This window comes from Oryctolagus cuniculus, chromosome 5 (assembly GCF_051225735.1).
Source record: "Oryctolagus cuniculus isolate XC-2025 breed Fujian yellow rabbit chromosome 5, ASM5122573v1, whole genome shotgun sequence".
In the NCBI taxonomy this organism is placed as follows: domain Eukaryota; kingdom Metazoa; phylum Chordata; class Mammalia; order Lagomorpha; family Leporidae; genus Oryctolagus; species Oryctolagus cuniculus.
Genome location: NC_142871.1, coordinates 102,555,728 through 102,582,721, shown reverse-complemented (window position 1 = coordinate 102,582,721; position 26,994 = coordinate 102,555,728). Strand labels below are relative to the sequence as shown.

Below are 26,994 nucleotides of genomic sequence, written 5' to 3'. Positions count from 1 at the left end.
TCACTATCCACTCTGCCTGTCAAAAAAAAAAATTTTTTTTCAACAATTATTTTATGCTTTAAGGAAGAAAGCTGGTGAATGCTAACAGGCAAGATTAGACCTTCATGTAGTTTTCTAGAAAAATGATGCTGCTTTTAAACCTGGGTGATTGTTGTCTCACAGGATGAATTTGAATATAGAAAGTCTTTATGACAAATTTTCCAGATGTCTAGGAAAGAATTACACTGAAAAAAATAAGAGAATTACACTGAATTCTGAAATAAGTTCTCAACTATTGATCAAATGAGTTTACTAAAGGATTTAGAATCTTAAGAAAAACATAACTATCTGAAAGGATCTGTAACATTCAATTCCACAAGTTTTAGTTTATTGCCAGAGTATTTAAAAGTGAGAAGTGTTTACTTATTTCAAAGTTTAAATTTCAGTGGTAAAATCAGCTATGGGTTTGATCCATAGTCCTTAATTAAATCCTGAGTATATAGTATTTGAGAGAAAAGTGGTTTATTAACTTTTATAAAATATTTATAAATACTTATATTATAAATTATATATATTTACATTTAAATATATTTATATGTAAATATATAATTTAAACATATAAATAATTTATATTATAAATTATATATATTTTAAATATTTATAAATATTTGAAAGGCTGAATTACATACATAGAGAGAAGGAGTGACAGAGAGAGAGAGAGACTTTTCATCTACTGGTTCACTCCTCAAATGGCAGCAATGACCAGAGCTGAGCCAGGCCAAAACAGGGAGCCAGGAGCTTCATCTAGGTCTCTCATATGGGTGCAGGGTCCCAAGCACTTGGACCATCCTCTGATGCGTTCCCAGTCATTAGCAGAGAGTTGTATCAGAAATGGAGGAGCCAGAATTCCATATGGAATGGCAGTGTTACAACACCAGCTCCTACTAACATTTTAACATAGTAAAATACCCAATTCATTAGACTGAAGAAATGAGGGACAATCTATATTGAAAATAAAATCATTTACCAGATTCTGTCCAAGTTGCTCGTTTTCGGGTCCAGTTCTCTGCTGTGGCCCGGGAGTGCAGTGGAGGAAGGCCCAAGTGCTTGGACCCTGCGCCCTCATGGAGTCCAGGAGGAAGTACCTGGTTCCTGGCTTCAGATCGGCACAGCCCACGGACCGCAACACGCCTGCCATAGCGGCCACTTGGGGGGTGAACCAATGGAAAAAGGAAGACCTTTCCCTCTGTCTCTCTCTCTCTCACTGTCTAACTCTGCCTGTCAAAAAAAAGAAAAGAAAAGAAAATCATTTATACATGGATCAGCTCTTTTGTAAAATGAAAGTATTGGGCTAATCATCAGCTCATTTTCTATTTAGGAATTATAGTTTCTGAAAACTATCTTTCTGACTCTGGGACTCCTCTAATTGATTGAAATATCTTTTCTATAAGTATCATCAAAACTTCACCTTGGGGTACAATGTTCATCAGCCATTCTGTTTTTTGAAGTTGTTCACATCATAGGTTAAATAGATGATGTGCATTTGAGTTTGCTGCAAAAAATCCTATGGAGCACCTATCCGTACTTACAAAGCTTAGTTGAGGACAGCATTGAAAAGAAAGGGGAAATAATTGGCTCCCTACATTTCTCTGTGCCACCTTCATGTTTAATTTTTCTAAACATAATGTACTTTCAAAAGAGAACTGTTATTTCCCAAATGATTAGAAGCAAAGAGAGCTTTTGCAAAAGCAGTCTTTTCAAGGTCATAATAATGAACATTTTAAGAAACTCATAAAAAAGTCTAAGTGTTTCTAATTCACATTGTTCAAGATTTTCACAAATATTTATTTAGGGTCCTACTATGTGCCTAACACTCTGTTAGGAGCTGGCTTGCAAAAACTGAATATGATATGATCCTTGTCTTCTGGGAGATTCAAATCTAATTTGCAGAAGTGTGAATGGAGGAGGAGAATGGTTAAAGGTGGTTTCCCTCAGGAACTTAGAGCAGAAACATAGCGAATTGAAGAAGTTTCTCCAGAGAAGCAGATGGAAAAGAAGGGGTAAATGAGCCAGGTATTGCTGGTGGAATGAATCAGTCGCCGCAAAAATATAGAGTATGGAATCTCTGGAGATTGGAGACAGGACAGGTAGGCAGCCTCAGGCAGGTGAGATATACAGCACTCAGCCAGCGGCGATGAAATCAAGCCGGAGAGGAATCCTGGCAGAATTTGTGTGAGGGCTCATAAGCTATGGAAGCTATGAGAATGCAGGTAGAGTTCTAAGCTGGAGTCTCATGACCAGATTTCACTGGGAGGTCACTCAAGTGTTAGATTAAAGCTAGATTATGGATATAATAAGCAAGATTCATTGTAGCTATCATAGTATAAAGGTAAAAGTTCATTGACAATGGCATGAAAAGATGTTTATTTGATGCAAAATCTTTGAAATCCATGCATATGAGGGATCTTCAAAAAGTTCATGGGAAAAAGTATGCATGGATTTCAAAAGTTTTTGTACCAAAATAAACACCTTATTATTCTATTTTTCTACAAATTTTTTTAAGTTTATCTGAAGAGTATTTGTTATCTCTGTGAACTGTACCATGGGTCTGTTTGTTTTTTGTTACTATTTAGCTTAAGAGACATCCAAGTTTATTTGTGGATATTTTTAGATCAAAGTGTTGTTGTTTTTCATTTATTTTGTTTTCATTTATTGTACCCTATGTGACTTCATGTACTTCACCTCAGGAGGGAATACAATTAAGAGAGCAAGAAAAGGGTTTGGAGCAGCTAAAATTCTACTAATTGGGATTGGAGATAGTGTGTGACTCACCCTAGTGGCCAGCATGTGAGCTTCATAAAGCATGTGTTAGAATTTCTTATAACATGAAATATTTTTTTTAATTTTTAATTTTATCTCTCTTACCAAATAGTAATTACATAATATGCACTATCCCTCAAATGAGTATTTTACAACATTTTAAAAATATCTTAGTTATTTGAGAGGTAGAGTTACAGACACAGAGAGAGAGAGACAGACAGAAAGGTCTTCTTTCCACTGGTTCACTCCCTAAATGGCCACAATGGCTGGAGCTGAGCCGATCCAAAGCCAGGAGTCAGGAGCTTCTTCCGGGTCTCCCACTTGGGTGTAAGGGGCCCAAGCACTTGGGCCATCTGCTACTGTTTTCCCAGACCACAGCAGAGAGCTGGATTGGAAAAGGAACAGCCAGGACTTGAACCAGTGCCCATATAGGATACAATTCATTTTCACAAAATCTATGGAAGAAAAATTTTATTCTAGTCAGTGTCATTCTCTGAAAAGAATAAAAGAATGCTTTGATAGCAGCATTCTTTGTTCAGTTTCCTCAAGAAAATGCTCTGCCCTTTGGGGATTTAGAGGTGTTCCCAAAGTCAAAGCTAGTGTTATTTGTTAGGGGAGTGTCTATGAAGATTAAAAGAAATGATCTGAAGCTTCTCAAATAATTAAAACATTTTAGTCAATTCTTCTGCCCAAGACTCTTAATTCTGAAGTCAAATGTGTGGGTTATTTTTACAGTTTACTTATTTATTTTTAAAGATTTATTTTTATTTATTTGAAATGCAGAGTTACAAGTAGAGCAAAGGGGAGACAGACAGAGAGGAGGGGGCAAATCTTCCATCTGCTGGTTTACTCCCCAAATGGCCACAACAGCCAGGGCTGGGCCAGGCTTCAGCCAAGAGCCAGGAACTTCCTCCGGGTCTCCCACATGAGTGCAGAGGCCCACAGACTTAGATTATCTTCCCAGGCACATAAGCAGGGAGCAAAATCAGAAGTAGAACAGCCAGGACTCAGACCAGTGCCCCTTTGGGATGCTGATATCACAGGCGGCAGCTTAACCAACTATGCCACGATGCTGGCCCCTTTTGCACAATTTAAAAATGTTTGTATGAGAAACACAAGTAGTTTATCAAAACTAATCCCCCGCAGCTTTCTTTTTTTTAAGATTTATTTATTTATTTATGTGAAAGAGTTACAGAGGGAGAGGGAAAGGGAGGGAGAGAGGGAGGGAGAGAGGAAGGGAGAGAGGGAGGGAGGGAGGGAGGGAGGAAGGTCCTCCATCCTGGTTCACTCCCCAGATGGCCGCAACAGCAGGAGCGGAGCTGAGCTGACCCAAAGCCAGGAGCTTCTTCCTGGTCTCCCATGTGGGTGCAGGGGCCCAAGCCCTTGGGCCATCTTCTACTGCTTTCTCAGGCCATATCAGAGAGCTGGACAAGAAGTGGAGCAGCCAGGTCTCAAACCGGTGCCCATATGGGATGCTGGCACTTTGGGCCAGGGCATTAACCCACTGCACCAAAGCGCTGGCCCCCCACAACTTTCTATTTAGCTAATTGTGTGTGTGTGTGTGTGTGTGTGTGTGTATTATAACCCCTTGCTTGAACATATTATTTATAAAGTGTTTGCTCATTTTTCTGTGAAAGGGTAAAACTAATCTTAACTATGAAGAAGAAAAATCTCCGAATTCTTCCAAAGAATTTCTGCCATCTTTTCTCAAATGAGTACTCTTTACTAAAAGGTGTCTTAATCCATTTTGTTGCTGTAAGTGAATACCAGAGGCTGGGTAATTTACCTCTTGATTCTGGAAGGTGCACAGTATAAGACAGGCATCTGGCTGAGGGCATCACACAGTGAGACAGAACAAGCTTTCTGGCTTGGGTTTCTCTTCCTCTTCTTATAAACCCACCGTTGTGTCATGGGAGCCTCACTTGCAGGACCTCATCAATTCCTGATTACCTCCTACAATCCCCAGTCCCGAATACAATTCATATATGACTTTGGGGATTAAGTTTCCAATACATGATATTTGGGAGCCATATTCAAGCCGTAGCAGATGGAAAAACATCACATGCGGATGGCAGGATTGATACCTTCAAATACACAGAGATTCTGATTGAGACTTTTTCAGGAAGATGAAGCATGGGAGCATTAGGCAAATTCTTGTGGGAGGAAATAATACTAGCCCCCGAGGAAACAGGTTCAGAAGAGACAGAAGTGCACCGCCCTGGGGGAGTTTGTCACTGTAGTAGCTTTCTATTTAATACTATGCTTACAGTGTCTCCTGAGATCCTCACAGCTGTCTTGAGAATGAGAAATTATTCTGGAGTGCGTGTTTGGCTCAGTGGCCAACTGAGTGCGTGGTGCACCTGCATGCCTTATCAGAGTGCCTGGGTACCAACTACTCCATTTCCAATGCAGGTTCCTGCTACTATGCATCCTTGGAGGCAGCAAATGATGGGTTATTACTTGGGTCCCTGCCACCCATGAGGAAGACTTGGGTGGAGTTCTAGTCTCCTGGTTTCAGCCTGGCTATTGCAGGCTTTTGGAGGAGTGAACCACTGTATGTAAGATCTGTCTATCAATCTGCATTCAAATAAAAATATTTTTTTAATTATTTTATAACTGGGTCAGTGACGTTTAGAAGCATCAAGTAACTTGCTAAAATCCGACGAGAAAGGGTGCTAGAATTGAATCGCAGGAACTGAGACTACGAGTATGAAAGACGAGCTTCTAGTTTACAGTTTGGCTTGGATCAGCCATACTTAAACATCCTACACAAAACATTATTAGATTTTTCCATGATAATGCATATCACTGTTCTGCCTCAGGACACTGGGATAGTGTAGGATAACAGTGAGGCAACTAAGCCACTTCCTCAGTAGCCCAGCCTGGGACAAGTCACTGGCATTTCTGCTTCTCTATTTCCTTCTCTGTAATTGTAAATGATAACACCTTCTCCATCCATTTCATTGGAAAGGTCACTTGCCTAGTATGCGAATGAATTTTATTCTAAATATAAAGCTTTTTCTAATGTAATTTAGATCCATTATTACTCTTTCAACCTTCCATTCACATGGCAGATAGAAAAGATGATCTTGAATCTATAATCAAACCAACATATTTTAGTACTCTCTATAAATTTCCTAAAACTCAGTTAATCAAAATTTGAATGTCAATCAATGAATTGTTGAAAGATCACTGTATAGATGGAATACTTCTTCTAGATGTGTATATCCACTCTTGAAGAGATATAAAAATGAGTCCCAATTAGGTAATAAAAATGACTGGGTCTAAGGATTTTTTTTCCCCTCTTTCTTCCTTGTTAAGGATCAGGGGCTTGTTCATCCATGATCTGTGCTATTGCATTTTATTAGTTGTGATGTTCTAAGTCTCAACTACTATCCCTCACACGCTAATAAAATTTCTTTGTTCAAAAAAGCCTTCCGGTTATCTGAGTAGCATAAGCAATGGAAAATGGTGGCCTTGTGTTTTATATAATGAGACCTGGAAAGCCTCAAGACTTGGAATGCCTTAGTTTATTTCAGAGTATTCTGTGTTGTAGTTTCTTTAGAAAAGAGGAAAGCAGCTGTAAATGAGGCAGAGCAGAAGGAAAGCAGGAGAATTTAACTAATGAGCCATTAAAGGAAGCGTGTATTAGCCCACCCATTTGACATTAACTTTACTTCTCATTCATCATTACCGTAAAAAGTGTTTATTAAAACCACATTAATTTTAAAGTGTATTATGTCTTTCACAGGCAGGGCTTTTGGTTTTCTTTCATTTTTTTCTCGTATTGTTTTTGTGCATTGTTATTGCAGTATGAGAAGTGAGCAGTGGGTTTAACTGTGTCACATTTCAGTGCATAGCAATTTATGTTGAAAACAGAAATTCAATGAATTCGTAGCATGGAGCAGCAGCTCCCTCTACTGTTACTGCTGGAAAAGCTTCATGCAAAGAATAACTGCCCTCTTAGAAGTTGTAGGCATGGCAATTGTCCAGTGTTTGAGACTTAATTGCGTATCAAAATGATAATAAAATTTATTTTTTAATTTTGTTGCATTTTCTGTTTATCTTGTAGTTTAAATACAAATACTATTTCAGCAACAGTTGTTTTCAGTGTCAACTTTATGAAAGTTCTTACTTAGCCTGTAGATCTCTAAAATACCTATTTAGGGGGCCTGTGTTTTGAGGTAGCAGATTAAGCTGCTACCTGCGATGCCTGTATCTCATATGGGCACCAATTCGAGTGCCAGCTGTTCCACTTCCAATCAAGCTCCCTGCTAATGCACCTGGGAAAGCAGTGGAGGATGACCCAAATCCTTGGGCTTCTGCATCCATCTGGGAAACCAGATGAAGCTCCTGGCTCTTAACTTCAGCCTGGCCCACCCCTGGCCATTGCAGCCATTTGAGAAATGAACCAGTGGATGGAAGATCTCCCCCCATACACACATCCCCCATAACTCTACTTTTCAAATAAATAAATCTTCAAAATAAAATACCCATTTAGGGTGGGTGTTTGGCCTGGTGGTTAAGACACTGGTTAGTCACTTGTGTCCCATATCATAGTCCCTGGAGCTGCATCCATGATGCCAGATTCTTGGTTCCTGATGCCAGATTCTTGCTATTAAAGATCCTGGGAAGGTATTGATGATGGTTCAAGGAATTGGGCCCATGCCACCCTGACCATCATGGGCATCTGGCAAATAAACCAATGGGTGGGAGCTTCCCTTCCCCCCTCCCTCTCTCCGTCTCTCTCCCTCTCTCTCCCTCTCCCTCCCTCTCCCTCCCTCTCCCTCCCTCTCCCTCCCTCTCTCTCCCTCTCCCTCCCTCTCCTCTCTCTTCCCCTCCCTACCTCTGTCTCTCTCTTTCTCTCACACTCCCTCCCTCCCTCCCTCCTTCCCTCTCCAATAAATACAATTTTAAAAGTATATTTTAAAATACCCATATATTATAAAATACTAATAGAAGCTAAAGCATTAATTTCATAGGAGCTTACTCCAATAAAATTTGTGCTTCTTTTCTGAAACAGCAATCGGATCTAAAATACATAATATCATGGTTTTTACTATGTAATGTTATTTTCATTATAGCAGAATTTCTTTTACCTTTAACATGTCAATCATTGTACAGTCCTAAAAGTTATAATTGTATAGCCATTTATACCTTTAAAAGATTAAAGGTATAAAATTAAGTGCCTTTACAGTAGTCCCTGTCCCACTCCACATTTGCAGATTCTTGCTTTCTTCTGTTTCTGTTACCTGTGGTCAACTGAGGTTCAAAAATACAGAATGGAAAAGTCCAGATAAGCAATTTGTGAAGCTTAAAATTGCACACCATCCTGAGTGGCACAATGAACTCTCACACCATCCCCCAGCATCCCACCTGGACATGAGTCATCTCTTTATACAGCATATCTGTACTCTGTGCTACTGTCCCAGGATAGCACTAGGGCTTACATTTAAGTAACCCTTATTTTACATAATAATAGCTCCAAAGCACATGCTAAACAGAAACCGTAAAGTGCTTCCCTTAAAGCTAAAAGATTGAACTTCTCAACTTAATGAAAAAAGAAATCATATGTTGAAGTACCTAAGGTCTATGGTAAAACCAAATCCTCCATTTGTGAAAAAATAATTCTAACAGGTTTTGCTGTCTCACCTGAAACTGTGAAAGTTACAACCATGATGCATGGTAACTGCTTAATTAAGTGGAGAAGGCATTGAATTAAAGGACTCAGCACTCTCTCTGGTTTCAGGCATCCACTGGGAGTCTTAAAAGATATCCCCCACAAATAGGGGGGAAATTACTATAATTAACAAATATTTATTCATCATCTATATTTAAATCAGAATTACAAGCATAGGATATACAGTGACAAAACAACAAACTACAGACAAGGTCCCTACCTTTAATAACCTACACTATAATATGAGGAGTTAGCAATGGCTAATAAGCTATTAAATAAATAGACAAAACAGTTTAGTATAAGTTGCTGTAGGGGAAAAATGAGGTCATGTGATAATGATTTAGAACAAGAGGTGTTACTCTGGTTAAGGTGGTCCAAGCAGGTGTCCCTGGAAAGATGATCTGTCTTGAGAAGAAGCTGGCCATGGGAGAGACAGAGCAGAAACATTCCAATCAGCAAAATCAAGACACACAAAGGGCAAGTGATGAGAAGAAACTTGATATACTCAATAAATCTAAAGGAGCTAGGAGACGAATAGTGCCAGGAAGAGCTAGTGGAGAGCTAGTGGCTTTCTCACATAGCGTCATCCAAGAGTGGAAATAGGAGTAAAAGTGGCCATGAAAGCAATCAGCTGTCACATCTTCCTCTTAGAGTGTGTGTGTTTTCATTTGAGGCAGTTAGATTATTTTTTGATGAATTATTATTTCTATTAATTCAACTAAATTGTTCTAAAATGTCTAGCCCACATTCTTGGTGCTTCAGTAGACTTGCTTGCTGAAAGAAAACTGGTAGTTATAATTGTTGCCTAAATTGGTCTTGACTGAATCTACTGAGAGGCCAGCTACACATTGAATCAGGTGAACAGTTACAGCAATGAAAATATGTGCCCTCAAAATACCATAGAACTAATGCCTTCTTGCACTTGTACCATCCTGAGCTTGCCTAGCTCCCATCTCCAACTTTATGTTGTGCCCTGAGACCCTAAGATGCAAAGTCAATTTTCCTGCATATAGTAAGGTCTGCCTCTCAAACAAGTTGGTATCCCCGAACACATTTTGGGCTGCTGAATAAAGCAGATGACAAAAAATATCTGATTGAAACCATGGATTTCTTAAAACACCCTGCAAGTGACTATACTCAGTTGAAGGCACACCGTATCTCAACGGAAAACCAATTCATAGTCTCACTATCCCTTCTAGAAGCCTTCAGTTAATCAGGACTTTGTCATGTTTCTAGGTTTTCCTTTCAGTGAAGAACCTCAGTCTCATCTATTAATGACTAAAGGCCATGTTCTGTAATGATAGTATCTTTAGGTGAAATAAGCCAAACCATTTATTTGAGTCAATGGGAATAGTAATTTCATTTTTAATAAAGACAAGATGACATTCCTAGATTTAAAAATGTAGAGACAAAAGATGTACAAAGTGGAGATGTGGCTTGTTAATCATTTTTATTACCACTTGTCCCCCACTAGGGTTGTAGTCCCAGACAAAGCAGCTGTTGCCAACATTGCTAAAATTCTAGTGTCACCTTATGTGACCACAAAATACATAGACGTGCATTTGAAGCAGCTGAGGGTATCAGGTTGAGATTCCAAAAACTAGCCCTTGGATTTGATTTCCTAATTCTTTTTCTCTCGTTATGAATAGTAGTAATGGAATATAATTAGTCACTTTCTGGGTGCCTAAATCTTTTTACTAATTTTGGTTACATTGTCTTGGAAAAGGATTTTGTCTTTGGACACTGACTACTTTATCCATCTAGGATCATATTCTTGAAACCAACTACTGAGACTTCTAGACTGATTTATTATTTATGGCTATGATGAGACATAATATTTTAAATCTTTAATTTGTGGTCACCAAACTTATAATGGTTGGGCCCATGTGCAGATTCATCCTCATTTCCTCATATGAGGTAAACATTAAGGTTTGAGAAATCAAAGACTGATCAGATGTATTAGAACTTTAATATTTAGAAAGGCAGACTTGTTTCCTAAATAATCCTATAGTTTGCATATGATGATATCTAAAAGGATCTTGACACAATATTTAATTTTACTGTTGTATAACTTTGTGAGGTAGGCAAAAAAGATTGTCTTCGTTTTAACAGTAAGAAAGCTCTGGGGCCTGGCATATAGAAATTCAACTAAATCCTTATGGTCATTTTTGTTTGCCCAGTGATATCTAGAATAAAGGGAAAGACTGAAAGAAGTTATTGACTAGAGATGCAGCAAGTTTTTAAAAACAAAGAAATCTAGTAGAAAGTAAGATCCAGCAAGGCTTCAGGAATATCTGGAATGATTTTGTTAAATAGTAAAATAATTTGAGGCAAATGTTGAAAATAGTTAATATTCAACAATGGCGCATTGTGGATTCATGGGAATTTACCATATTCTTCTATAGCATACTTGAAATAGTTCAAATTAACTTTAAGAAACAAGAAGAGCATCCTATGGGATTAGTAGAGGTTAATGTCAATGATGACTTCTTTCCTGGCCATGATCACCAGTGTTTTTTCCTCTGCCTGAAATTCCTTTTATAATGGGGTTATGTGTTTTAGAACTAAACTTATTAAGTATTTTTTCCTAGAATTTCCCTGAGTTTACTTCTAGTAAACATGAGGTTCAGTTGAGTAAAGAATTGCTCACTAGAATGGCCTACAGAACAGAGAGAAGCATTGAAACCACACATTCAAGTTGAAAGTAGAGACAACCATCACCCTGAAATAAAACATACAGAATCTCCCCACCTACTCAAATTTTGTACATGCTCTTAGCTTGTATGTAACTTGTTATCATATAAGCCAGTGACATCAGCCCATTTATCTTAAGTCCCAGCCGTGTGCCTTAGAAAGCACATTTTCCCCTGCACTTTTAAAGACAGTGAACATGATCTCTTAATTACAGTAAAGGGAGTCTCAAAGCATTGCTAGGTGCTGGCTGCCTGTGCGCCTCTGAGGTGTGCATAAGCTGACTTTCCTCCTGGTTTGGGTAGTACATGCGGAGAATCCTAAGGTCAGACAAGGAGGTGGAGGCAAAGCTGTTCCCAGGGTATGGTTTTTCTTGGTGGTGATCTTTTGAGGACACCCCTGGATACAAATAACTTGTTTCACACATCCTCATCCTTCCTAGTTTTTGTGCCCCTGTGGCTTTTATCACCTTGCGCTGGGTCATTGATGTTGCTTCTGTGGGTGGCGAGGCACTCTAAAGATTCCTGCTGTTCCTTATACTGCAGGAAGCTGACAAATAATATTTTTCCTTTAGCAGACATACTGGGGAGAGACGAGTATGAAACATTTCATGGATGGATAAGCAGAAGGGCAGCATTAGGAGGGAGTGATATTTTTTCTAACCATCATGCCATGGAAATCAGAGTCCCACTCTTTCAATAATGCAGTGGATTTTTATCTGAGGAAATAAGAATCTTGAAAAATGATGTTTCTCTGCTTGGAAAATAAAGTGTTAAAAAACCAATGAGCTTCATAGCATAATTTAGAAAATCTGTTTTTATGAAATGGGTTAATTATACCCATTGAATGCATGCACTGTCACAGTCTTGTCCTCCTACTCTTGTTGCAAAATGACAAGTGAAACCAGGGACTGTGCAATTTTGGAAAACAATCGGGTCACATATTGAGTATTTTGCTTATTCATACAACCATAAACTGCCTGTGCTTGAGTTCCCTCAATTACACAGCTCAGTATGCAGGCCAGAAGCAGACAAACCCAGCGCAAGCGAGCACTTTCCTGGAATACACAGAGGAATGAGTTTGAAAAATGTCCAAAGTGGCAGATGTGAAAAATTCTCATTCAAGATCCGGAATCTGCCTTCACTGCAATCCTTCACCTGTTAATCACACTGCTTCTGAACTTCTGAACCAGGAATGCTGGTGATCGCCTAGACTGAGACACCTAGGAGCTATAGATCTTTTTAAGTATGGCTATGGGGAAGAAACTGGCTAAGACAAGAGAAGATCATGGATCACAGTGCTGCTCGGAATTTCCGATGATTCCCCCAGAAGGAGCACATGGCTGCTGGCTTCCAACCAAATTTCTATTTGCTTTTGAAGGGAAGTTCCCAAAAGGTGTCCTTGCTGACTGTGTAAGCCAGCATATTGTTGTGCCACTTGCATCCTTCAGATTCCCACAAAGCTGATATACACATCTCTTCTTCACAACGGAGTACAATGGCGCTGTTCTGGTTTTATTAGGATACTTCAATTCCTTTGTGTGTGACCACTTTCTCACAACTGTTCACTGCGATTGCGTGCTCATAGGAGTTGCAGCTCACCAAAATCATTTATCGCTTACGGGCAATATTCTCTAGGTTAGCTACTCTTTTATTCTCCTTCCTTGAGCATTTTTATTTTTCCTTTTGTTTTTCTTTATCCCTCATTTATTTGGTGTTACTGGATCCTCAACAGTTACTGAAGATGCTAATTGAGTTTGCTGACTTCCTTTTCCTTCTCAGTCTGTTCACTTGTTTCTCTCCTTTTCTCTCTAATCCAAGTCCCTGTGATTTTATTATTTCTCTGCATCTCCAGTAGTTCCTTTCCTGATGCTCACCATCCTCCCATTCTGGTCACTTGGCTCTTGATCTTTCGTATCACCCGAGTCTTTGAAAGTACACACCTGCACAATGTCTCCGAGTTCCCTCTCATGGCCTATATTGATTGTGTACTTCATTAAGGGATCCTGTGATCTTTTACCACAGTATGCTCTTCCTGATTATTTTAAATAACGTTAAGATGACTGATATTTTATTTTACTGTCATCTCTCTCACTGTGAGACTGTTGAAAGCAGAATTAAAAGATCAAGGCCACGGAGTCTGGTAGGCCTGGTTGAAACCTACCTCTTGTCTACTAGGTGTATGACCTTGAGTAAGATATTTTGTGTTTTGTTATATGTAAAATAAGGAAAACTGCTCTTTGCTGGATTGTTATAAGAGGTAAGCGCACCAATATTTATACCTGTGCCATGGTTCAAGTATATTTCTGTTCCTAAAATTCAGGTACTGCCAAGGCGAGAGTATTAACAGTATTAAGAGGTTATTAAGCCACAAGGGCTGCTCCTGTAATAAAGGAATTAATGCCCTTATAAAAGGGGCTTCCCAAAGTTTAGCTAACTTTCTAGCTTGCTCTTCTGCCATCTGCCATGTGAAGACACAGCAAGCAGATCCTAACCAAAACAAATGCCAGAATCTTGATCTTGGACCTCCCAGACAGTGAGATGAATGACAAAATAAGTTTCTACTTTTGTAATAAATTACCCAGACTGGGGTGTGCAGTTATAGCAGCATGAATGGACTAAAACAATTTGCCACCCAATGGTTACTTTCAAAAGGTAATTATTGTTATTAATATTATTATTACTACATTTTAGCATTCCTTGCCATCTTCTCATTGCTTTGTATGTCTTTCCAAATATTTAGCCCAGGGATTACCATTTCCAAGGCAAAAGTGTTCAAACTTTTCTTAATTCTTTCATTATCATGTGCATGTAACTTCTTCTATCTGCTTTTCTCCCCTCCTTTCTATTTTCCTCTAGTCAAGTCTTTATAAAGAAATGTCAGCCATCTAAGAATGGTGGCCTTTAAACATCCACATTGATGCTATAATCACTCAGAAAAACTCATCAGACTCAATAGTCAATGTAAATGAAAATATTTGTTTAGGGGCCGGCGCCTAGGCTCACTTGGCTAATCCTCCGCCTGTGGCGCCGGCACCCCTGGTTCTAGTCCTGATTGCTCCTCTTCCAGTCCAGCTCTCTGCTGTGGCCCGGGAAGGCAGTGGAGGATGGCCCAAGTGCTTGGGCCCCTGTACCCACATGGGAGACCAAAAGGAAGCACCTGGCTCCTGGCTTCAGCTCAGCCTAGTTCCTACCTTAGCAGCCATTTGGTGGAGTGAACCAATGGAGGGAAGAGCTTTCTCTCTGTCTCTCTCTCTCACTGTCTAACTCTATCTGTCAAATAAATAAATAAAATAAAAAATAACTGTTTAAGAACATTGGGGCTGGCATTGTGGTGTAGCGGATTGAGCTGCTTGCCTACAACATTGGCATCCCATATCAGTACTGTTTCAAATCACAGCTGCTCCATTTCTGATCCAGCTGCCTGATAATGTGCCTAAGATGGCAGCGGAAGGTAACACAAGTGTCTGGGTTCCTGCCTCTGGTGTGGGAAATCCAGATGGAGTTCCAGGCTCCTGACTTCAGCCTGGCCCAGCCCCAGCCATTGTGGCCATTTGGGGAGTAAACCAGCAAATGGAAGAGATCTCTCTCTCAATTTCTCTCTCTCTCTCTCTTTCTCTCCCTCCCTCACCCTTCTCTCTAACTCTCCCTTTTTAAGTAAATAAATCTTAAAAAAAAAAAAAATGACAGTACTTCAGATTTTATGACTGTGTCTTCTAATTAGCATGGAGACCTGAGTTCTCCATGAGCATTTTTCCATTTTAGTCCCCACCTCTTAAAATTGAAGTTAACTTTAAGGCTTGACTAAAAAGAAGTAACTGCATTTCTCAGAGCCTCATGCCAGAAAAGCAAGCACCCTTACCCTGATGGTGATGTAGGGAGAGAAGGTTTGGAGTCTTCTATCCCATTTCCTGAACCCTTCTCCTGTTTTGGGGCTGTCTTCTCCCATCGCTACTTCCAACGTGCCACTTCTTTTACTCTCTTTTTCTGTCCCATTCAACTTCTCAGGAAATTATGGATGAACAATCTAATACATTAGATAGGAATGACTTTGGGACTTGGTTCTACACATTGTTCATTATATGATTTTGGGGCAAATCTCTTGGTTATTTGCATCTATCAGGTGAAAACTTTAATAGTACCCATCTCATTCAAATAAGATAATGTGTTTTGCAATCACATTACCCTGCCGTCTCTGAAAATAATTCTAGAATTTCTTGAACTGTGTAAATATGAAGCATTCATATTACATCTTTCAAGAGAGTGTGCATTTGGCCTAGTTAAAAAAAAAAAGCCATCAAATAAATAAATAAGTCTTTCTTTAAAAAGTTTTGGACATAAAATAGAGCCTGTGAGAGATATTTTTGAGGAAAATGAGCTCCTTCCAGGAAGCTAAAATTTCACTCGGTATGTACTATCTGGCCCATGTTCACTGTTCTGGTAGCTTGTAATCCCAAACATGAGAGCTTGAGGTTTCTGTATTGAAATTCGAAAGTAATGTAGACACTCACTGAATCATCTCCTGGATTCCAGACACATGTTTTACAGTTTTTAGAGTTTCTAGGAATTTGAACTGGGAAGAGGAAGTATTGGCATCTCCTCAGACACTAAAATGTTATAGCAGAATGGTTCCAAGAAAAATAATGTTATAAAATTATGGCTGTTTAACTTATATAATTAAATCCCAGAGACACTAAAAATTCATTTATGTCAAATATTAAGACAAATAAAGTATCTGTGGTTTTTTTTAAGGAAATAAAATGATTTCTCAAATATTTTCTGTCTAAAGAACATTATTGATTCTTTTTTCTGAGTTACAGTACAAGTTTATGTACTATAATTCTGGTCCAGAATCCATCCATGAACTCTTTCCTACTGATCTGGAGCTCCCTACAGCTTTGCATTCAATTAAGAAGTCAAATTCTTAGATTAATCTAAACCTGTTGGCCCTGTCCTCTGTGTATTTGGAAGCAGCAAGCCCTTTGCTCTGTTTGCTATTATTTATAACTGAAACCAAAAACAGCAAGCAAGAAATTGGCTTTCCCCAGGGAATTTTTCTTGTAGAAGCAATGAGTCCATTGCATTCAGCAAACGTTTGGTGGAGCCTGGCAGGGCCTGGGGGGAAGGGGGGGCGGGGCAGAGAGGGTAGGGCATAAATTGGGAAACTGCCTTGTACCAAGATCTATGTAAAGATGAATTTGAAAGGATTGAACCTTCTTGGCCTCAAGGAGTTTTCATTCTAACTGAGAATATAGATCCTAATACAAGCCACTATAACCAGTATAAATGTGCTTTTCTGAAGATATGTATGATATGTTATAAATGAAAACATGTATGAGAGAAAAATCTCATTTCAACATTAGTTTTTCCAACCATTATCATTGCTTCATCTCTTAATTCCAATGTCTGAGTTTAGACTTCCTAGTGCTTTATTTAAAACACCAAAGAAAAAATAATGACTGATATCTGCCTTTTCTACTAGCCATTAGCATATTGGAAATGTTCCCTGAAAATTAATCCAAATGACTTTCCAGAAACAAATTGTCTGTCTATTCTTAAACAAAGCTCTCTCTCTCTCTTTTTTTTTTTTTTTTTTTTTTTGCATGATTTGGAGGGAGTTGATTAGTAAAGCTTCTTTCACAGAGGTTTTTGATATTTCAAAGGTTGTTACTGAAGTTAATTAGAAACCCACAGGGCCAAAGGCAGTTGTGTGTAACCTGAAAATATGTGTTTGAGAATCCTGGGAGGGGACTGAAGTGCTGTGGTTCATGGAGATAAGTGGCATCCAGATGGCTCAAGGAGGCTCTGCCAGCGGAGTTACAAAAATCTAAAGGTGCTTTTAGAGAAAAGGGTAGAATGAAGAAAAAAAAAAAGTCCAGGAGTGAGGATGAGAGAGTGTGCAAAGGAGTTGACTGAGCAGCCATGGAGAGCTCAACTCACAGTGCCTAGGGTTTGTTAAACCTCAAACAGAAGGCTCAAGCCATGATTTGCACATAGAGTTTATGATAAACAATGGTAAACAATGGGATTGTGCAAAAATGTTTCTTTGAGCAAGGTGAATTGACTGAAAAGTGAGAGTGCAGCTAAGATCAGCACAAAGGAAGCTCGGTTGTTTAATAGGAAGAACTCTTTCTGTGTTTTAGACTTGGGAATATGCAGCCAAAACCCAAATCTATTCAGGAAATGATAATGCAAACACTCAACATTTTTGCACTATACGTCTCATAACTAAGGTGGCAGACATCATGGTATTTCTCTGTTCTCTCCCCCATAGCAAGATTTTAACCAAAAATTTCTTAAATGCTACTGGAACTATTTATGAAAGTATGTACTTCCCAACTTGAAAATCACTTTATTCATTCACCAAAGCAAGAATGTTTTCTTGGAATAGGAAACATCATCAGGAGCTCTACAGGCTAGGTTTATAGACCTCTTAGAGTATTTTACATCAGTGCAGTTGGGTTCTGAACAGGTGTGTCTCCCTGGAGTTCATTATCATTTTAAAGCAGTTCTATAATTGTGTACTCATCACATTAACCTGAATATCCTGTGTCTTCCAATCTAAGTGGAGTGAAAAAGAGTGCCATAAAAGATAGGCATTGTGTAGCCATGATTTCTGTAGTTATGTTGTGAGTCATTGTTCTGAGCAAGGTATTTGGACAATTTTCCTTTCTGTAAACCTTTAACTGGTTTTCCTAATAAAGCTCCTAAGAGCATAAGCCAAGACTGAAATGGCCTCTGTAGCTAAACTTTTTTTGTTGTTTGTTTTTTATTCACTAGACTTGGGTGATCTAAATGTCTCCTTGATAGGTCCTTATAAGCAGAAACCTTAGGGAAAGTAACCTCTCAAGTGCCCCAGAACATCTACTAACATATTGTGATGTCTGGAGACCTGTCACTCTCCACAAGTGCTTAAGTTCCTCAGAGTTAATTGACAGCCCTCAAGACTGATGGCTCTTACTAAACTTGGAAATAAATGACTCCTTAGATCTTCTACAGCTATGTTACATATCAGAACAGAAGATAGAAAAATAGCAAATTTCTTGATACTGTGACTGTCATAGAGCCACCAATTCCAAATCCCAGATCTGCATTGTTTTTCTAACTGTAAACAAAGAGTTTCTCTTGGCATTTATATGCAGTTTCTCTATGGCCACTGGTTCCTGTGTTGATGGAGGTTGTTTCTCTCTGACAGTTCTATAAAACGTGTCTTCAAACCGTACTTTATACTTTGTGTGTCTCTATGGGTACAAACTGCTGAAATCTTTACTTAGTATAGAGTTGATCTTCTGTACATAAGGTCAATTAAAAACGAACCTTAATGAAGAATGGGATGGGAGAGGGAGTAGGAGGTGGGATGGGAGTCAGGGTGGGAGGGCAGGAATGGGGAGAAGAGTCACTATACTCCTAAAAGCAAAAGCTGTGCATATGAAATTTATATTCATTAAATAAAAACCTTAAAAAAAAACCCACAAAGTGGGTCATTGCTACACTGATTGCCATCAGTATAGCAGTAGACTTTCCAAAGACTCTAATCTAATAACTCCTTTCAGCCTCTACAAGGTTCCTTCAGTCTGCTGCACGAACTTGTGTAAAGTTTTGTTTACAGGGTAGATTGTAAATCTGTTACATTAAGCTCAAAATTTATGTACTCAAAGTATCCCAGTTACTAAAACAGTAAGAAAGAAAATTTTCTCATAAACATTCATGATCAAATTAAGCAGTAGATGAGAACCTATTTTGGGCTCAATGCTGATCTTAAATATTGGCCTTGCCACATACCAGTGGTACATCTTGAACCCGTTAACATTTCAAACTCTTTCTCTTTGAAATAGAAGTGATGATTCTGCTTTCCTCACGGTGTTGTAGGGATTAAATGATTTAATTCATATAAAACCCCTGTTAGATTGCATGGCAAACAGTAAACACTGTATAAATGTTTGCTGCTATTATTTGATTCCTCTGCTTTATTATAGACACTGTGTTATTAATTTGTGATCCCTAATAATTAATACTTTATTAACTAAAATGAGTGTGTGAAGGTAAATTTCCCCACCTCATCATTACTCTTAGATACAATTGGCCTTATCATTCATATATGTGCATATATCCATATGCATTCCTGATGATGCTACTTCGTATGGTATCCAAAATTCCTCATGATTTGTTTGCAGAAGTATCAGTATGTATGGAACCTCATGTCTCCTGAGTTTTATGAATGAGATCTTAACTTGCATCTTCTTGGCAAGAAACTTTTTACAACAGTCCCCAAATCAGTGATTAATTTGCTCATTGATTCATCTAACTGACCTAGAATACTTTACACAAAGCTGGCTGATGGAACAATAACATGAAAAATATATGATGCCGCTAGAATTCTTTTCTGACTTTACCTCTCTTTTGATTTCAACAAGGTAACAGCCTCGTTTGTCTTTCCAATCATAGTCAGCTCCATTACTCGTGAGGCTCGTTATCTTCAAGAGCTATACCAACCTGCTTCCAAGCATCCATCACCATATCCTTGTGTCCTTTATGTTCAGTAGCACAATGCAAAGATTTCCTGTTAAAAGAAAGCTTTAGTTGCAAGCTGTTCATAACAAACACCCAGCACAAATGTTAACCAATGTTAATTTTTTTCTGTATGTCCAAGGTTTTACCTGTATTAGTGAATGCAGCCAGAAATTTTTCATTCAAATTTTGTTCACTGTTCAAAGCTTTCATTCTGTTTTTAAAAAATAATCTTTGTATAATGGCGCAGTTTGATCTGCTCAGTTTTCTTCTTCCTGTGTCTTGTCTTCCCAGGGGAAAGGTTAAGGACGTTGCCACTCTAATATTTTCTCTCCTCCTAGCTTTCAAGGTCTGAATGAAATACGTGATCTCTTTTATGAGATAGCTGAATCCATTTTGGCCTGAACTACTTGATCTAAAATAATGCTAAGCTTCATATTTGTCCATGGCTCTCTTCCCAAAATTTAATCCCTAAAAAAGTTGAAAAACTCTTTTCTTCCTCTCTTCATAGAATCTTTAGAGACAAACATGTCTTCTAACTACCCCATGCTCGGCACAGTGTTTATTGAATAGTTCCAGCCTAACTAAAAAAAAAAATCTACTTACATGTCTATCTACTTAAATGTCTTAAGTCTGAGGTTTTATAGCAAACATCTTTTTCTGATCCCAAAACCCATGTGCAGCCCATTTTCATACAATTCAAAAGAGGAAGGCAATAGAAAAAATATTTCCCAAGTTAATAACATGTGGAGGCACACATTTCTATAATACATTAATGAAGCTGTGTGAGAAGTGCCAAAAATAAACCAAAGCTATAACATCTTCCCTGAGAGAGTCCTAGGGGTGCAATTGCTGTTAATAAAGAACACGATGATGGTTGACCTTCTGATACACCATTACTTGTCCCACTTAGGAGTTCTCTGCATTCATGCAGGACTTAACCTAGAAACACCTTTAGGAACCTGATGATAAGTTAATGTCCATGCACTTGTAACTCTAGCTTAATTAAGATATTTGACCAAGGAGTTGTAAGATATATTATTTAAATACCTATTATTTTGATAAATACTTACATGTTTGGTTTGTTTCTCATACAGGGACCTCCAGGATTGCAAGGAATACAACAGGCTTTTGATGAACATTATAACAAGGTATGGCTTATAAAAAAAAAAAACTTATATACTAGAGATTTTATGTGATAATATTTTTGGGGAAGGCCGGCGCCATGGCTCAATAGGCTAATCCTCCACCTTGCGGCGCCGGCACACCGGGTTCTAGTCCCGGTTGGGGCGCCGGATTCTGTCCCGGTTGCCCCTCTTCCAGGCCAGCTCTCTGCTATGGCCAGGGAGTGCAGTGGAGGATGGCCCAGGTGCTTGGGCCCTGCACCCCATGGGAGACCAGGAAAAGCACCTGGATCCTGGTTCCTGCCATCGGATCAGCGCGGTGCGCCGGCTGCAGCGGCGGCCATTGGAGGGTGAACCAACGGCAAAGGAAGACCTTTCTCTCTGTCTCTCTCTCTCACTGTCCACTCTGCCTGTCAAAAAAAAAAAAAGTTTGTTAAATGATGAGCTAACTAATTCAAAATCCCAATCCTTTCTTCATCAGATTAAGGTTGACATAAATACCTAAATAACTAGTCATTGATAAATCAAAATAAAATTTATAGATGAAGTGTTATACTTTTTAATTTAAAATAGCAATCCTATCTTAAATTTTCTCCCTTATTTAGATCTTCCATGGAATATTATACTATGAAGAATGTATATTTTTCTAATTCTTTATTAAACAATTTAATAGCTCTACATCAGCTTTTAGAAACTTGGGACTTGGCACAAGTAAAAAGAACACTGAAGCATGTCTAAATTTAATCAATATGATAACATTTACTGTCAGAAAATAGGATTTATCATAAATGCTTTAAAATAATGAGAATAAGTTGGCTCTAATGCCACAGTGTCAGCTAGAAAAACTTAAAGAACACTATATTACTATCACCCTTGGTATAAAATTTACTAAGTTGCTACTCAGCTACTTAAATATTTGCTATCCCTAGCAAAACTTTTAAAGCTCATATCTTTACAGGTCTCACAAGGCACTTCTGTGTATAGTTTATTTTACCGATGAGTCAGTTTTCCCTTAAATGAAAATGTACGGAGCATTTATATTTTAGAGTCTGAAGTGAGAATGTACATTCTTTTTTTTTTTTTTTTTTTTGACAGAGAGAGACAGAGAGAAAAGTCTTCCTTTTTGCCGTTGGTTCACCCTCCAATGGCCGCCGCGGCTGGCACGTCGTGCTGATCCGAAGCCAAGAGCCAGGTGCTTCTCCTGGTCTCCCATGGGGTGCAGGACCCAAGCACTTGGGCCATCCTCCACTGCACTCCCTGGCCACAGCAGAGAGCTGGCCTGGAAGAGGGGCAACCGGGACAGAATCCGGTGCCCCGACTGGGACTAGAACCCGGTGTGCCGGCGCCGCAAGGCGGAGGATTAGCCTGTTGAGCCACGGCGCCAGCCGAGAATGTACATTCTTAAACTTTAGCATTTAGCAAAAATGAAAGCTGACTGGAGCAGCCAAGTGGAGAGTCTTGGTACTAACAAACCAGTACTTTGAACCTAGCTACTAACTTACCAAAAAATAGCTCCCAATACCATTATTGCCATTACAGAATTGAAGTTCACACTATTTAGTACACATGTACCCCCCACGGTGACTTAAGAGATGAAGCATAACTGGATAAGAAGAGAAACTATAGATTTTTTTATAAGCAATGCACTAGAACCATTGGCATCTAAAGAACTTAGACCACCTCCTCTCACCCTCAACTTCACAGAGGGCCCTAAATTTGCCAAGATGAGCACAATGCATGCTGTCACTTGGCAGTGTCCCCACTACCCTTCTGTTTTTGGATTTCTATGTTGTTTCATTTTGCAACTTATTGCAAGCCTATTCAGCTGGCTGTAGCAAGCGAACACAGAGATTGGAAGGAGTGGGTGGAGGAGGGAGCAGTGGGTGAAACTTTCCTGGAGGTTAAATAACCAACCATGTATTGAGACCTATAAAGTGACACTCCAAGGTTAAAATAATCTTCCCTTTTAAATTGGCATTGATTTATGTAATATCTGCACTGGAGCCCCGGGGCCTCAGCGCCTCAGCTGGCAGCAGCTCCAGCGGTCACAGCCCAGATTCTGCTGCAGCAGCTTCCCAGGAGAGGGTGAGCAGCACGACACTCATGCAGCCGCTTCCCGTTCTAAAGCTAAAAGAGCTGTAGTTCAATGTCTCATCCCCAGAATCCTCAATTGCCTGTTGATCTTTTCCCCTACAATGTTCCTGTGCCATTGGGATGGAATTCGACATAAGACACCCCCTTCCCTCCTAGCACACATGAAAAAGGGAAAAGGAAAGCCAAAAAGGAAGTGAGATATGGAGAGACAGACCAAGGAGAGAGGTTGGGAAGATTACACGTGCATAAATATGTTTATGTGTGCTTTGCATGGCCACTTAGGGCTGCAAGGAATAAAGGTGGAAGATTTCTCTCTCCACCACAGCACAGCGTGCAAAACAGCTGCTCCCATTCTGCAAAATTGTTTGCAAAGAAGCAACAGTGCTGAGCAGATTCTTTCTCATAAGAAAAATCAGCCCGTGATCCAGCCAACTGGTATTCATTGTCTTCAGCCCTAGGGATTTTAATAAAAATTTGATAGGGTCTGTCAACTAAAGCCATTAGCTCCAGAGGTCCTTACAACACCCCATGTGGCAAGAACAGTGTTATCTGTGGAGGCCAAGTACTGGTAGATTTTACATTTGATATTGTGTTAAAGATTTACATTGAAAATGCATAGTTGTGTTATCTTACATCACCACAAGGTCTCAGCTGGTGATTGATGCTGTGCCTGCCAGCAACCAATTCTAGTGTTCACTTCTCCAAATTGTTGATCCAAGAAACCCAATTTGCTAGCAAAATAATCTATTTTTTCTCTCGTGTGTCAAATCATAACTTCATTTTAATATCCACAGACTAGAAAGGACAAAATCTTTATCCCAATCAAATAATCAATGTCTTTGCAAGCAGTGAGTTAAGCCCAAAGACAGTATATAAAGCAGCTAAGAGGCCTTCCTTGCCGACACCATAGGCAACTCTTCCAGACCCAGAAGATTTAGAAATACACCTTAGGTCTTAACTTGCTGTCTGTCTCTCTCTCCCTCTCTCCCTTTCTCCCTCTCCCCCCGCCACTGTCTCCTCAATTCTCTCTTTCAATACTCTCTTTCTCTCTCCCCTTCTCTCTCTCCCAATATCTTTCTTCCCACATCCCCATCTCTCTCCCTTTCCACCCCTCTCCCCCCCTCCCCCTCTCTCTTTCCCTCTCTCTCCCCGTGCCCAGGATCTACTGGTTTGGGGGAAACATTGTGGAATTAGGCACAGACACAAGAACTTTGGGTCCTGCTTTGATTATTGAGAGCTCCAACATTCATCTATGCCCTCCTCCCTTTTATGACCCACCATACTTGGGAGTTATAAAATGTTCTGCTGGCAACTGTGAGGTTGGACTTTGAATCAGCCTTGGATCTTTTTTCAACTGAGCACAGCCTTCTCAGCCATATAACACGTTTTAACTTTCTAGGGCTACCAGAACAAAATATCACACACTGAGTGGCCTAAAAACAAGTATCTGTTGTCTCATAATTCTGAAGGTTGGAAGACAGCAGGACCATGGTCTCTCTGAAAGTTCTAGAGAGGGATGGATTCCAGCCTCTCTTCTAGCTGCTGGGAGTTCCCTGGTCATGAACACAGGGCGTTATCCTTTTGTGCATTTGGATTAGGAGCCTACCCTACTTCCTCTATGGTCTCATCTTAATTCATTATATATGCAATGATTCTATTCCCGAGTAAGTCTACATTCCGAAGTACTAGCAGTTAGACTTCAACATTAAGGGTTGGGGAAGACAGAGTTCAACCCATACCTAGGTTGTTTTAACTTTATGTTCCCCCATACCTTGAATATCATGGCAAGTTCTCCAAGGGCTGAACTGGAGGGTTTTCATTGACCTCACATCCTGGGAAGGAGTTCAAGTTCTTGGTTTTCTTTTATTCATTAAGCCATAGGAGATTGCTGATATTTCACTCGTGGGGTGGGAGGGTTCCAGAAATGGCCATCTCTTAGAGTTGAACGCACACATATTTAGACAGTTAGAGTAGCCTGAGTCTTCCCACTAGCCTGACCACAGGTTCCAAACTTCCATTCAGCATTTCCCAGAAGAAACAAAAGAAAAATGCTGACATCCCAGACTGCTTAAGATGAGCGGGAAGATTAGTGCCCCCTCCCCGAAACATACATGCCATGACCCTCACCACTTCACCACAATAATTTTTAATCAAAACTGTACAATTTATTTATTTAGAAGAATTACAAGAATTCTTAACATGGCAACAGGATATAAATTAAACAAGTACAAATAGAAAAGCATCTGAAGCGAAGTCATAATTCCAGAATCGCATACTATGTCTCTTATTATTTCTGCAAAGCCAGTAGTTATCTAGTGCCATTAGCTTGGGGAAACTGGAGGAGGGAATCTCATGTGTCAGTGAACAAATGCTACTAAAGTTCAACTTTGAATCTGCCTCAAGTATTGATAACTCAGGAGTGCAGACATCACCAGAGGCCCCTGAGGGCCTTAATTAGATAGATTTCCTGGCAGAACCAGCAAGTGAAGCAAACACAGGTGTTCTAATAGGCAGTATAGGGCCCTGTTGCTTTTCTGGGTGTGAGAGCTACCAGAAAATCAACAATTAGGTACATTGATAGAAAAGTATGGTTCAGTGTTGCAGAGGCATTTCTTCATCCTAACTGCAACATCTCTGATGCCCTCTAGGTGGTTGGGGGTAAGGTGGGCTGCACTGGGGTATGCACTTACTGGAAGCATTTTGCATACTTTTCTGCTGTGCAATGAACTGGTAGGGGCCTTCCAAGCCAAAGACCATCTCTGTGCAGTTCATATCTTAGACAAAGGTATGTTCAAGTTTCTGCAAAAATGCCCTAACATGAATACAGCTGAGGAGAGATGTTGATGTTTTGTGCTTATTGACTGATACCATGACCGAATGACTGGTATTTTCAGGAAATGTCTAAAATTTTTGTTTCTGTGGAGTTTGCATTCAAGCAACTGATGACTGTTTATGTATGTGTGTATGTCTGTTAGAGATTTAAATGTGTGGTGATAATTTATAACTTAGGATTTTGAAATTTTTATCTTCAATTTAGAGATCTCAAAACAAAGAAGGAGACATGATACTATTTGTCACAACATCAATAATAATGTCAATTATCAATTACTTGTTTTTATTTGAGTAACACAGATAACATGATAACACTTAAAATATCAAACTATGGCAATGGTGATCAGAATGTGTTCTATGTATTTTGGTTGTTTAAAAATCTCTGTACTTTAAAGATTTCTACTAATGTGTATTTTTAATCTGAACAAACTTTAGTGAATAAAACCATATGCATTATAATTATTGGCTTATTTACTCAACAAATATTTACTGAATGCTTCCTATATGTTAGGTACTGTGCTAGGCATGGGAAATTCAATTCCAGGTTATTATGGAGCTAAAATTCTAGTGCAAGAGATGAAAAACATGGAAACAATCACAAAAAAAAAAAAAGAAAACTCTAGGAATAAAGAAGGGAAAAATGCAATGTGTAACGAGAAGATGCGACAGGGAAACCTATACGGGAGACCCAGAAGAAGCTCCCATGAGTGACTGTTTATACATGTGGCCTGGAGGGTGACTAGTTGCTGGCCAGACTAAAAGGTGGGGACCACAAGTGGTAATCTAATGACAAAGACAGGAAGGATATTGGCCCATTTGAGGATCAGACAGAAGATTGTTAATGCTGGAATATCTGTCAAAGCACGGTGGCCCAGAAGACTCTGGGTATGAAAGCCACCAGAAAATTAACAATAAGGTATATTGATAGAATGGGAAAAGGAGCCAAGGTCATGCCTTTAAGGTTTTGAAGGAAGAATGGTAGCCTGTCAGGCGTTGAAGGCAAGTCATAGAAATGGAAGAGATTTGAGGAGACAGAGTCAACCTTGATTCTGCACGAAGAAACAAAGATGAAGGTGTTAAGAATGACACCCAGAGTAAAGGAAAAGAGCTCTATGTAAGGGAGAGGATGAGTCCAGATTTTTTCTTTCCTTGATTTTTTTTTCAATTGTAAAGTAAAATTACTGATCATCCTAATATGATAAATAGCACAGATATGTTAAGAAGTTATTATCATTCCTCTGCTTCTAGACGAGCCAATGTTAATAGT

At 39.3% G+C, this 26,994-nt stretch overlaps 1 protein-coding gene across 1 annotated transcript in view; it reads left to right on the top strand.

The window, feature by feature from the left end:
• COL19A1 (collagen type XIX alpha 1 chain) overlaps window positions 1-26,994 on the top strand; it is a 406,965-nt gene that overhangs the window by 264,549 nt on the left and 115,422 nt on the right. Inside the window, exon 18 of the mRNA XM_051855528.3 lies at window positions 20,775-20,828. Within this exon, the coding sequence (XP_051711488.2) occupies window positions 20,775-20,828 (54 nt within the window). The remainder of the gene's footprint in view (window positions 1-20,774; window positions 20,829-26,994) is intronic.